This window comes from Misgurnus anguillicaudatus, chromosome 21 (assembly GCF_027580225.2).
Source record: "Misgurnus anguillicaudatus chromosome 21, ASM2758022v2, whole genome shotgun sequence".
NCBI lineage: Eukaryota > Metazoa > Chordata > Actinopteri > Cypriniformes > Cobitidae > Misgurnus > Misgurnus anguillicaudatus.
In genome coordinates this window covers 5797960-5812712 of record NC_073357.2, presented here as the reverse complement: position 1 = coordinate 5812712, position 14753 = coordinate 5797960, and the positions used below count along the sequence as shown (strand labels likewise).

At 36.2% G+C, this 14753-nt stretch overlaps 1 protein-coding gene across 1 annotated transcript in view; it reads right to left on the bottom strand.

The window, feature by feature from the left end:
• Positions 1-14753, bottom strand: part of LOC129423486 (cell migration-inducing and hyaluronan-binding protein) — a 193582-nt gene that overhangs the window by 104540 nt on the left and 74289 nt on the right. Inside the window, exons 2-6 of the mRNA XM_055179820.2 lie at positions 11395-11496; positions 3462-3599; positions 3238-3376; positions 2742-2978; positions 2178-2357 (exon numbers count right to left, since the gene is read on the bottom strand). Of these exons, the coding sequence (XP_055035795.2) occupies positions 2178-2357; positions 2742-2978; positions 3238-3376; positions 3462-3599; positions 11395-11449 (749 nt within the window). The 5' untranslated portion in view covers positions 11450-11496. The remainder of the gene's footprint in view (positions 1-2177; positions 2358-2741; positions 2979-3237; positions 3377-3461; positions 3600-11394; positions 11497-14753) is intronic.

The following is a 14753-nucleotide window of genomic DNA, read 5'->3' as shown; positions in this document are numbered from 1 at the left end:
GGAAAAAAATCTAATTTGCTGCGGTGTGAACATATCTACTCTCTCTCTCTCTCTCGCTCAACCTTCAACAAATAGGACACGATTAAACATATGTAAATTGGTTTGCTGAGCCTGGATTGCAGTAAGTGTATATGTAGGCACAAACACACACTAGGTTTATATAAAAAGTTATTGCCTATAATGATATCTTATCTTTAAAAGTCTAAGCTGTTTTTTATTGCTGATGTGGTTAGATTTGCATGTGGGAAAGTTAAGTCACTATGTGGAAACATTTCATTCATAAGCTTTCGTAACGTTTTTTCCTAGACCACAGAAGGAAATGTCTTTCCCAGACGTTCCCAAGCATGCAGCGGCAATTTTGAAATTTTTATGCTTGGTGTCAAAAGTTGTTATCTATGCTATGCCGATATTAAATCTAACCACTGGAAGTCTGACTTTACTCATCTAAACAACAACTTTTAACTTCATAAGCCATGACACTGTCAAAATTTGTGTTTTGGAAAAGCTTCCTACAGAGTTTTGTTCCAGTTTTAATCAAACACACCTGAAGCAGCCAATCAAGCGCATCCTTCTCATTTGCATACTATCCTAAATTCTTTGTAAGGTTAGATTACTGTGTCCCAAATCATAGCATGCTCAAAACCAGTATGGCACAAATACCCTGTTTATATATTTTCAAGTTGGGTATTTCAAGTGAATTTTTTTTGTCAAGGTATGTCAAGGATGTGCTTGATTGGCTGCCAAAAGCAAAGTTTGGACATTTCTCGGTTATGACAATATCGTGGCTGATGGAGTATAAAGTTGTTGTTCCAGTGGTTAGATTTAATATCGGCATAGAATAGATAACAACTTTTGACGCCAGGCATAAAAAATCAAAATCTCCGCTGCATGCTTGGGAACATCTGGGACAGACATTTCCTTCTGTGGTCTGGGAAAAAACTTTTTGCTAATAGACCCAGAAGGGCGTAAGTGCCATTTTGGGTGATATGAAGATATCTTCATTAGCTCTTTCTGCAACCAAAAGTGAATTCTTAATCAATTTAGAGTTAGAATTAGTACACAAGGATCAAACCATGGCAATTATTTTGTTCTGGCGCTCATGTAAAGTTGGTAAAACGTCACTTCTTTACTCACTCACCCACCCCTGGATACAGCCCATAACCCCATTTTAGTATATAAGTAGATGAAAAGAGAGTCAGTGACAGGTCTCTTTTCGACTTTATCGTTGAGCGATAAATGCCCAAATAAGAATTTCAGGCAGGCGGGTCCATTTGTGCTTTTGGAAATCCAATTTACCGCAATCCTGCTTGATTTCAAACTGATCCAAGTCTATCCGCACTCTGAAAATAGATCTTACACATTCCTATTCACTACACGCTTCATCTGAGCTTTCTCTGGTGCGTAACAACCCTTAAAGCTCAGGTGGTAAACTCTGCAAAAAGGTCAATCTACAGGCACGGGGTTTGTGTCAAAAACAGCTGTTTCCAAACCCTTAAGTGTGATTTATAGTCGTGCATGGGTTCTATGCCGTAGCCTGATGTGCATGTCTGCAAAATTGTAATGCATCCGTTCTACGTGGACCGCATCACTATAATGAGCCCTTTGAGCAGGTGTTTAAGAGGAGACACAATTGCATCATACGTTCATTGTGCATCAAATAAATGTCGACTTTATTGGTTGAAGTGTTAGCATCACAAACGGACCTGTATTTGACTAGGCACTAAATATAATTTGACCAAATTTTTTGGCAAACCAAATATATTGTCCTAATCTCAGACTGGCATTGATGTGAACATGGTTAAGCTAATGGATATTGAATTGCATTGTTGCTCAAGTCCAACTCAGCACCATGTGTTGTGTTTTGGGTCGTGGTCCTTAGCAAGAAATGTTGTACTGATATTCCCTCCAAATTCTTAACTAGTCTGTCCAGCAAGTCAACTAGCTTTAGCATTCTGTTCCATGAAGCTCACCAGCCAAACATATTATACCAGTTCAAACCCAAATGGAAATTCTAGGTTTAGGTTGGTGTGTTTAGTATGGTGTGTAAATGTCCATTGTCAAGATTCTCCCAAATTCCTTGTCTAGTTAGTACCACTTTCAAAGCAATTTCTAAACTGGTCATGGATTGGCAGGTCAGCTTTTGGCCAGTGTTTCAATTCTTGAAATAATAATCTTACCGGAACCCGAGGCGATGGAAGTGCCGGCTACCCAGCTTGGTAACAGCTTTTTTTGCCAAATCCTCCAGGTTGTTGGATCCTTCATCATTAACCACCATGGCCAAGATCTGTCCAGTTTCAACGTCATCTACATACTTGGCCAACCGTCTGCTCTCATCCTTACTCCTATACGTGTCGAACCTGTACAAGCACACAAATAAACGTAAAAGTGGGTCATAGAGATGAATCATGGCCCAGTCAAGGAGCATTATTGAAGCCAAACAGAATACTCAGCAATTCAAAGTATGAATGATTGTTTGAAGAGAGTGATTCAATAACAGACACTGATTTCTGTGATGAATAATAGACACGGTTTAAACACCTGCAATGCTGCCAACTTGGAAGTGACTTTGTTTTGACAGTCGATTTGTAATTGCTGCTCTAATTCCAAACCATCAGTTCGTTTTTAAATGATGTACTAAAGTAACCCTAGTCCATCATGAAATAAAATCCCATTCATTACAAAGAGAAAAACTTGGGAGACCAAACAGACAAAGTACAAGAAATGAGTCACGTAGCACTGACCTATCAGAATGCAGCACCTCTCCAGTCTTCCGGTTAATGACGTGAACGATGATGCCTCGGTTGCCCCAGCTCTTCTCGAAGTGGTAACTTTTCTCATTGCCTTCTCCAGAATGGAGCGTTTTGTTCAGAAGCGTCCATGACAGCTTCTTTTCTCCATGGATTTCCAATGTTCCTCCTGTTCCGACGCCAACGTACTTTCGACCGAAATAACTGTGCACCTCATCGGTGTCGTCAGACCTGTTTGACGTACGAAGCATTCAAATATATGAAATTCAAAATGGCCAACACTTGTTACAAAACTGCTTAAGACCACTCGTGCATGCACACCGAGTTTGCACTATGGTGTTTTAATGTAAAAGACATGGGTTCACGAAAATTAAATTATATACGTTAAGATAATTGTAAGGTTTGCTGCGACTATGCATTCATCAACCAATGAGGATTTCAGAGAGATACAGTAGGTACATTTGAGCGTTGAAAAAAGCCTGCTTATTACCTGCCAAAGAGAGAAATGGTGAGGTTGCCTTTGTAAGGACAATCTGCACTGCCAATGTGAAGTTCGCCCTTGTTCCCGATGAGGATGTGCTTAGCTCGCAGCAAAATGGGTCGGCTGGTATCGGCTATCACAAGTTTCCCTGAATAAAAAGAAAAATGATTTTTAGTGTGTATTTTCACATCGGAAATCAAGATGTTGGAAAGTTTTTTTTTAGGACAATCTACCTCCGTTGAGGATCTCGATGGAATGGACAGTGGCAGAGGAGGTGAGGATGACTTTGCGGCCATAACCGATGGTGACTCGATGTGCTTCATTGTGACCGGGGGTCCATGGATGTAGACCAGGCATCTTATCAGGACAAACTGCAGCACAAAGACTTTCAAATGTAATTGCGTGCTGGTAGGAAAGCTTTTTTACAGTAACCTCCCCATTAAAAACTGATGATTGCATGTCTTTCTGAAGAACCCAAGTTAGAAATTGTACTTTTAACAAGATCCGCAATGATTTCAGTCTGACCTTTTTGTGCGGCACATTTCAGAGCCGTTGCTTTCTGCATCTGTCACAATGTAATGAAGGTTTAAGAAAAAGCTCTTATTGAAGGATGAGGTTGTTAAAAACGAATACCTATAGATTGTGAATGAAAGTGCAGCCTTGCGAAAATTAATCATGATTTTACTACAGTTAAAACAAAAAAAACATGGTTACTGTTGTTAAACCCTGCTGATAGTAATCAATGCACTAAAAAAAATGTGGATACTACACTTTTACCACAAAAACATGGTTAATTTTCATAAAGGAATTGCTATACAGTATCTCAAAGCTGTATTTTCTGCAAAGTGTTTACATAAAAGTCTTAAAAGCACGGCAGCAAAATATGACCTGTATAATTGAAAGGAAATAAAGTCGATAAAATAAAATTCCGACTGGTGCAAAAACATTATTAACATTGTGCAGTGGAAAAAAGACATGATATGACCTCTTTGAAGCAAACAAATACAGATAAACGTCATATGTTTCAGATGTCTAGACTAAAGCTGTACCGTGATAACCCTTCAACGGTTCGCTATTATCTAACTGATAAAATAAAGTCAGCAGTTCAGCCTTAGATATTGTTGGATTTTTCTCTAACTGCGGTCAGATGGTTCCATGTCACTGCATATTGAAATGGTCCTGTTTTCCATTTAATGTAGTAAAAAGTTTAGTAAAAAAGCCAAATGCTTGAAATAAATTCACAAATGACATCTCCAGATGAAGAGCAGCTGCTGTCATACTGTAAGTATTTCCATCTCTCCACTTTGAAATGCATTGACTGTGCTATCTGAGGTATTACTTATGCTAACAATAAAATCAATGGCGAACCCAACAACAATGCTAGTGAGTTTATGCTTTAAACAAGTTAAAATATCTGCCAGTGGGGAAAGAAAAAAAGAAACTTAATCCAAGTTTTATTTTAATGCAATAAGCTTAGTTTATTTTTCTAACCCCACTGGCAGATCATTTAAAATTTTCTTTCTTTAAATCTTAGGTCATTTTGCTTATCAAGTAAATTTATCTCAATTTAAGATTTTTACACAAGAAATCAATACAACAAAGACAATCATAATTTTACATTCATTTTACACTGCAAAAAATTATTTTCAAGAAAACAAATATTTAGTATTTTGGTCTTGTTTTTATTAAAAATATTAAACAATTCTTAAATTAAGATGCTTTTTCTTGATGAGCAAAATGACCCAAGAAAATAAGTCTAGTTTTTAGACCATAAATATCAAATTTAAGTTATTTTGTGCATAAAATGGGGTAAGCAAAACACTAAATTAAGAAAAATTCAAGAAATATTTGCTTACCCCATTGGCAGATTTTTTTGCTTGTTTTATGCACAAAATCACTTAAATTTGATATTTTTGGTCTAAAAACTAGACTTATTTTCTTGAGTTGTTTTGCTTATCAGGAAAAAGCATCTAAATTTAAGAATTTTTAGATATTTTTACTGAAAACAAGACAAACATACTAAGATTTCTTTTTCTTAAATAATTTTTTGCAGTGCAATGTGTTTTACTTAGTATTTCTGTCTTGTTTTCTAGTATAAATACCTAAGACTTTTAAAAGTGAGATACATATTTGATTTAATTTTCTGTTTACAGAAAATGTTTTATGCTTAAAAACAAGTACAAATATCTGCCAATGGGGTAAGAAAAATAAACTTAATTCCAGTTTCAACTAATTTCAATAAACTCAATTTAAGTTTATTTTTCTTACCCCATTGGCAGATATTTTTCACCTGTTTTAAGTAATAACCTTTTTATTTTCATAATGTATTAAGTAAACAAATCTTAATATCCTTGGCCACTTTGCTTTCCAAGTAAATGTATTTTAATTTAAGAACTCTTTGAATTTTTGTCTTGTTTTTCAGTATAAATATCAATTTGCATTTCTCTCACTCATCTTTGGAGAAAATTTTCACAGAGCTCACTGCATTGTATTTTATTGTAGAACTGTGGTCTTTATGCATTGTTGCATCAGATGAAATGGGATGCATAAATGTAGTGCACTCTCCTAGTCAACCACAAAAAAATGGAAATTGAAATAAGTGATCTGATTGTACAAGGAACAGAAGCAGGAAAAGCCAAGCAAGAGGACATCCTCTGTAAAGCAAGATGGATGATTCGACTTATTAGGCAACAGGAACGAATTAATCAAAAATTGATGATGTTAACCAAAGATAAGTTGAGGATAACAGTTTGAAGATTTAGTGCTGGGTGTCAAAACTTTACATCCTGTGGAAAAGCCTAGGTGGGTTAAAGCCTAGTTCATATGGATTATTAGCTTTAAAAATAGAATGTGTTAAAACCACAGGTACACGTACGTGTTAAAAGATGCTGCCCTTTGGAGAATGGGGGATGTACATTGCTATTTTCTTTTATAAGATAAACGTACATCTAGCTTAATATCAATTAAGGGCATAACGGTATTGATAAACCCATGAGATATGATATGATGAATTTTAATCCAAATAAGGTGGGGTCTTGAATGTTTCTTTGTGTAACCAATCAGCTATAAATTGGGTAACTGAAGGGAGTTTGAGGCCAAACATCGTGGTGAATCCTTTTTGCTTTTATTTTGAATTTGTTTATTAAACTGAAACTATTTATAATGATGATTTGTTAAAATTTTGCTCTGCATTTATAATTAGCATTGGGCATGCCTGAATTTACCCACATCATTTGAAGAAAATTGATAAAAAAGTATTATTTTACAAAAAACTGTTCTCCACAACTATTCTTAAAAAAATGTTAATGAAGCTGTTTTGGACCCACTGGCGTGTTCAGAGAGTATAAAGGGTTAAAACTCTCTTAAGGGGATTAAAGTAGTGCCGGGCAAAAATTAATCATGATTAATCGCATACAAAATAAAAGTGATTTGTAACATAATATACAAGTGTGTTCTGTGTGTAATTATTATGTATATATAAATACACACACACACACATACATTCATGTATGTATTTAAGAAACATTTACATGTGTATATATACACTGCAAAAAATGATTTTCAAGAAAAAAATTCTTGGCATTTTTGTCTTGTTTTCAGTAAAAATATCTAAAAATTCTTAAATTAAGATGCTTTTCTTGAGGAGCAAAACAACCTAAGAAAATAAGTCTTGTTTTTAGACCAAAAAATATCAAATTTAAGCGATTTTGTGCATAAAACAAGCAAAAAAATCTGCCAATGGGGTAAGCACATTTTTCTAGATTTTTTCTTGAATTTAGTGTTTAAGAAAAATTTTCAAGATTGTTTTTCCTTGTTTTATGCACAAAATCACTTAAATTTGATATCTTTGGTCCAAAACCTAGACTTATATTCTTGGGTCGTTTTGCCCATCAAGAAAAAAGCATCTTAATTTAAGAATTTTTAGATATTTTTACTTAAAACAAGACAAAAATGTTAAGAATTTTTTTCTTGAAAATAATTTTTTGCAGTGCAAAAATAAATGTGTTTTACTAAGGTATTTATACTAAAAAACAAGACAGAAATACTAAGACTTTTCAAAGTGAGATACATATTTGATTTAATACTTGTTTACAGAAAGGTTTTATGCTTAAAAACAAGTAAAATATCTGCCAGTGGGGTAAGAAAAATAAACTTATTTCCAGTTTCAACTTATTTCAATAAACTCAATTTAAGTTTATTTTTCTTACCCCATTGGCAGATATTTTTCACCTGCACTGCAAAAAATATATTTCAAGAAAAAAAATTCTTAGTTTTTTTTGTCTTGTTTTCAGTTAAAATATCTAAAAATTCTTAAATTAAGATGCTTTTTCTTGATGAGCAAGAAAATAAGTCTAGTTTTTAGACCAAAAATATCAAATTTAAGTGATTCTGTGCATAAAACAAGCAAAAAATCTTTCAATGGGTTAAGCATTTTTTCTTGAATTTAGTGTTTAAGAAAAAATGTTCAAGGTGTTTTTGCTTACCCCAGTGGCAGATTTTTTTGGTCTAAAAACTAGACTTATTTTCTTGGGTCGTTTGGCTCATCAAGAAAAAGCATCTTAATTTAAGAATTTTTTTTATATTTTGACTGAAAACAAGACAAAAATACTAAGATATTTTTTTTCTTGAAAATCTTTTTTTGCAGTGAACCTTTTGATTTTCATAATTTATTAGGTAAACAAGACTTAATATCTTAAGCCACTTTGCTTACCAAGTAAATGTATCTCAATTTAAGAACCCTTTGTATTTTTGTCTTGTTTTTCAGTATAAATATCCAAGCAAGACATTCCTTTTTTGACGTGTATGTAAAATTTGCATTTCTCTCGCTCTTCTTTGAAGAAATATTTCACTGAGCTCACTGCATTGCATTATATTGTAGAGCTGTCGTCTTTATGCATTGTTGCATCAGATAAAAATTGGACGCATAAAGGTAGTGCACTCTCTTAATCAACCACAAAAAATGAAAATTGAAATAAGTGATCTGATTGTACAAGGAACAGAAGAAGGAAAAGCCAAGCAAGAGGACATCATCTGTAAAGCAAGACGGATGATTCGACTTATTAGGCAACAGGAACGAATTAATAAAAAATTGATGATGTTAACCAAAGATAAGTCGAGGATAACAGTTTGAAGTTTTGGCGCTGGGTGTCAAAACTTTACATCCTGTGGAAAAGCCTAGAGGTGGGTTAAAGCCTAGTTCATATGTATTATTAGCTTTAAAAATAGATCTTGTTAAAACCACAGGTACACGTACGTGTTAAAAGGTGATGCGCTTTGCAGAATGGGGGATGTACATTGCTTTGCAAAATCTTAAGAGTTAGATTCTTTTCTTTAATAAGATATACGTACACCTAGTTTAATATCAAATAAGGGCATAACAGTATTGAGAAAACCAAAAGATATGATATGATGAATTTAAGCCCAAATAAGGTGAGGTCTTGAATGTTTCTTTGTGTAACCATGCAGCTATAAATCGGGTAACTGAAGGGAGTTTGACGCCGAACTTCGTGGTGAATCCTTCTTGCTTTTATTTTAAATAATTACTTTAAATGTGTTTATTAAACCATTTATAATGGTGATTTGTTAAAATTTTGCTCTGCAGTATAATTAGAATTGGGCGTGCCTGAATTTATCCACATCATTTGGAGTACATTTTTAAAAAAAGTATTGTTTTACAAAAGAAACCCTGTTGTGCTCCACAACTATTCCCGCTGGTGGGTCCAGAGAGTTGAAAGGGTTAAAACTCTCTTAAGGTGATTAATACCATAAATACAACAAAAAAGGGATCAAATACAACAGCATATTCATGCATTAGTGTTTCACCGGCATCTAAGAAGGTGTCTTAGATCTTAGAAGGTATATTTTGGAAAAGTGTCTACATAGGCAGTTTTGGGATTAAAAACTGAGCATTAAAAAACTAAAAAACAGCTTTTACACGAAAAGAAAAAAGCAAACGTCATTCACCAACAAATGAACAGTCTTATATTAAATGAAAGAAAGGTTTTGAAGGGAGAGCCAATGAAAGAACAACAAAGCAAGCATTAGATTAAGCTTGTCTTTATTCGATTACTCCATTTATCCAATGTTCAGCTTGCAAAGAATAAAGGAAAGCACAGCAGCCTGTCATTTCAAACAAACACTTTCATGTGACCACTGACTAGGTGTCCAGCAGCGATGTATTAATCTCACCACCACCCTGTACCGTATGCACAACCATTGTGAAACTGTGAAAAGCCATAAAAAAGCAAATCTTCTCAAAGGACTCCTCTTTAATGGAATGGAAGATGACAGCTTTGCTCGAAATACCGCAAACAGAAAAAAAAGAAATGTTTACACGCGAAAACATGTTTTCGTACAGATGCGTGCAATTGCAATTGAATCGTGCGATCATTGTGGCGGCTTACGATGCAAAAAGGCTCTGGTTTATGTTTTTTCCTTTAACGCAGCAGGCTGTGTTTCTTTTTATATAATTGCAACTCATGTTTGCAATTACAGCGAGCGAAGGTCTGAAGGAACTTCTGTTTGAAATTACTCCACCGCAGCTGTGCCAAGGAAATTCGCATGGAACAGAAATCGACAGAATATTTACAGCTTGTAAAGATACGGATTGTACCGTCGCGGCTTTAAAGCGAGTTATGGAATGCTGGACCAGAATGAAAGGCAGTGGAATAAAGTCTCAAAGGGCTGTTGCGGGTTTGGCAACCTGAATCCACGAGGCTTTGTCTGTAATAAGACTCTCAGTTAGACGGTCTCTCTGTAGGATGGATTAAGTTGAGATTGGAAAAATGTTGGTATATTTTTGATGGCCTTACACTAGCTCTCTGATATCGTACATTAGGAAATGTCACGATTCTCTCTGTCACCTAATATGAAGAGGACAGCAGATGATAGGCGGGCAGCAGAAAGATTGTTAAAGAAAAAATGTAAAACAATGGAACCAATGGAACAAAAATCCCCACCCTTTGAAACAAGAAATTATCACTTCTACCTTATACCATAATAGTTTATGTTATTGAGGTCTTTTGGGAAACAATAATGGTTCACTGTGAAGAACCTACTGGACAGTAGATTTTCAAAATGATCAGATGATATTCACCTGCAAAAAATTGACCTATATCCATGAATCAGAATATCATAAAGATTGTGGCTGGGCCTATGGGACTTGGCCCAGTTGGGCACATCATAGCAACTACCCAAAATGACCTGTCAACCACCCAGGACTCAGCTGTTGGAAAGTGATCTGATTGGATTTTGCTTATCAAATTGGATCACATCATCCAAATGGGTTGTTCAAAAGATGAAAAGTATTCTGAATTCGATAACAAAATCCAATTTAGGTTTTGATCTTCAAGTAGACGGTTGGGGGCAGTCTAACCTAGTGGTTAGAAAGTTGGGCTTCCCTACTGAAAGCATAAGCTGGTAGCTGGTCATGCTGGTGGGCCAGCTGGTCTTCCAGCCTGACCAGCTAAGTCCAGCTAGACCAGCTTAAAAAGTGACCAAAACACAGCTAGACCAGCTTGCTACACCAGCAAAACCAGCTAAAACCAAGCTGGGAGACCATCTAAAACCAGCTCACCAGCTTATGCTGGTCTTAGCTCGATTTTTCAGTAGGTTTGTAACCCAAAAGTGCCCGGATCGAGTCTCACGGCTGGCGGGTTGTGAATGTGGTGTCCTTGAGCAAGGCACCGTAACCCTAATTGCCCCCCTGGGGGCTGGGATAGCTGCCCACTGCTCCGGGTGTGTGTTAAATAGGATGGGTTAAATGCAGAGGTCACATTTCGAGTATGCGTTGCATGCTTGTCACTGTCACGTTTTTTAAGTAAAGTGACCCTATATTGACCATTCTACCTGTTGTTTTTACATAGCTAATATCCCACGTAAGCTATGTTTACATGCACAAAATTTTCTCAATCCAATTGCAGGTTGCTACTGTACAGTTTACATGCACCCTAAACATTGCAATCTGATTTAAATGTTCATTAACATGTACGTTCTATATAATCCGAACCTAACGTCTGCACAAGCCCACAGCTAGGGTTGCCAGATTTGCGTATCAAAAGCATCCCAATGGACATTTAGAACTAGGCTAAAAGCATCCAAATGACTATTCACAGCCCAAATACCAATAAATAATAAATAAAATCCTTTCAAGGAAAAGGCACTTACCCGCATGAGTGATGTGAAGAACAGCTACCGCAAGAAAAGCAACACAGATCTTCATTTTTAGCACTGTTGTTTGGCTCGGCCCAGTATTGAAAGGCGCCTCACCTGCAAAACAAACATTGACTCCTTTAACATTTAGGGATGCTGAATTCATCCATGCACAAAATGCGACCGGTTTAATAAAAAACATGCCAATAAGCATAAGAGACGTTGCCATAGAAACCGAGGGGCCATATTGTGAGTTTGCCAAAAACCGACTGCGGTGGGCTCGATTTTTATATTCTTTTGAAACTTTGGACATCTGAAGGTTTTGTGGATAAATTATCTTCAAAAAGATTAGGAGAGTACCAGCAATACGACTTGAACATCCAAAAAGGATCAAAGACCAGGAGGTCCGGGAGCTCAGGTACTGATGGGTTTATTAATAGTCTGCTTGTTTAAATGCAGTAAAAAGTTACATAACTGATAATACACATACATGGGATCCTCAATCTCAGGTTCACAACTGCAGGCTTCATGCTCAACAGACCAATTATAGTTACATGACAAAGCAGCCTTAGGGCGACACTGTCATCTAATGGAAATGTAATAATAAGGTTTAATCTAATCTAAAAACTACCACTATTTTGTGGCCTTGTATTTAAGATTCTGCACTAGAATTATAATGTCATGGTATTTATTAGTATTGCCGATATGCCTGGGGCTTGATGGCTTTCTGTCCCAAGGTAACTTGCATCATGTCCTGTCCGATGTGTCAAACGTGTGCTGCTGTGCATTTCTGCACTACGGAGCATGAAAACATCTACTGTTGTGATTTCCCGGGATAATGGTCTGCAACTGCCAAGTTTTCGTCTTATAGGCATCCCAGTCATTGTGCACAATGAAACTGTGGCAGTACGCTCATGAACAGATCCAAAGGTGTTTGCTTGTTTGTCGATTCAAATAGCAATAGGACGTGTGCAAGAGGGAAGTGATAAAGAACTAAGCCAATAAAAGAAAGATCAATTATAAGGAGTTCAGATGCAAAACCCTCTAAGTGCGTCATGTTTTTTTGTAAATGAGCATTATGTTTAGGTTAAGTCATTTCACTTTAATGGTAATAAAAAGGTTATTAGTCAGTAATTAAAATGACTTATTTTTATAAATGTTACTTTAGTCATTTCATTGATATTTAACAAATTTGACTGCAAAACCCTCTAAGTGCATGCAAGCTATTTTGCCAAAAACCTCCACAAAAAATCCACTTCTTTGGACAAGACATAGTAATCAGTTGCATAATCACTAAAGATGCAACTTAAAACATTGAATGCAAAAATGAAGAAACTGATCCACACATTAGGGGGCGCTGTGATGAATGTGACTGCCACATTCGGTTTGTATTCAGATCCAAGTAATTACCATAGCTTCAAATTGTGGGACTGCACATTTTTTTTTAAATAGGGTCATTTTCCAGCTCCCCTAAAGTTAAACATTTGAATTTTACTGTTGTGGAATCCATTCAACTGATCTCTGGGTCTGGCTGTACCACTTTTAGGATAACTTAACATAATCCATTGAATTTGATTAGACCATTAGCATTGTGCTAAAAAATAACCAAACAGTTTCGATAACTCGACTCGTGTACTAAGACCGACAGAAAATTTAAAGTTGCGATTTTCTAGGCTGATATGGCTAGAAACTATACTCTTATTTATGATATTACGCAGTGTGCAAAATTAGTCCCCTGCTATTGAAAGTTACCAAGGGGACTATTTTCGGGTGCTGCGTAATATCATTGTGCCTCCTTATTGAGCCATTGAGAGTATAGTTCCTAGCCATATTGGCCTAGTAAATCGCAACTTTTAATTTTCTGTCGGTCTTAATACATGAGTCGAGTTATCAAAACTGTTTGGGGGGTTTTTAGCGCGATGCTAATGGTCTAATCAGATTCAATGGATTATGCTAAGCTATGCTAAAAGTTTTACAGACAAACTCTGAAATCATCTAAATGGATTCCAAAACGGTAAAAATCATATGTTTAACTCTAGGGGAGCTAGAAAATGAGCCTGTTTTCAAAAAAATGGAGTGTCCCTTTCAGCTTCTGTGCACTTAAAGGGCTTTGCTAAGAAATTTGCGCCGTTTAGCGATTTCTACCAAACTGGTATTTCTGAATGGCCTGAGGCAGGGATTAAGCGAATTTAAAGCAAAAGTATATGTACGTATTATACGTGCCGATAGCATTCGGTTAATATCATTGTATCATTTTTGACGGAGGTGGCATTTAGAGGCTTTTGCATCTGAGGTCCATAAAGAGATCCAAAAATTAATGTGATCGGAAGGGTTGGAGCTGGACACAAAAACAAGACCCCAATTTTGACCAATACAATGTATTGTTGGCTGCTGTTATAAATATACTGCACAGTACCCGTGCAACTTCTGACTGGTTTTGTGGTCCAGGGTTACATGTTTTTTTTTTCCCATGCAGATCTGGACACTACATTGTGGAAATAAAAATTGCAGAGTAAAAACGAAAACACAAGTCCAAGGTGAATAGCCTGAGAGTTTATTTAAGTCTTTGAAATGATCTAAACATGGTAATTTATTCTGGTATAACATGCCAGCAGATGTACAGATGTAGGCTGAACTTTTTCCTGGGTGCCGCATCTCCCTTTTGAATTGTACAAGGGTTTACACCTCCCACGGGATACACAGACACAACCTGTAAACAGAAAGTGAAGATAATTTTAGATAAAACAATAAAACTCCAATAACAGTATCTGCATCCGGCTAATACTGTATATTATTAGCCTCATTTCAGTGCTGTTTGCTGAGGCAAGGATTACTTTTACTATTGCTCATCTTTTATAAAGCTGACTTACATTAAAGGAGGAAACATACTGTGTGTACAGTATAGATGCCAGATTTTAATAGAGAAGGGCCATTCGGTCCCATTCCTGGACAGACTTTAAGAGTTTAAACCCTGCTGTCTGTAATTTTCAAGTCATTTAATAAAGATGGATCAGATGTGTTTGATTAAGGTTGGGGTTAAACTCTACAGGACAGAATCGAACAGCCCTGCCAATAAAACTTTTACTTCATCAAGCGACTGCATAGAAAGGCACTTAAATCCTCTAAACATGCCGGGAAACAGCACGACAACCACCTACACCGTGCTGATACAAATATCCCAAATGCACACTTCACATTTCAGAAGTTCACAGGTGAGTAAAGACCAGCGGGATCTAGTTACACCCCTAAATTACAGAACCACCCACAAACTCAATCAAAAACTACATAACTACTACTGTATATACCCAACTATGTACTGTCCATCACTTTATATACTGCTTACACGGTTTAAAAACAGTCTGACTCTGCAGTTT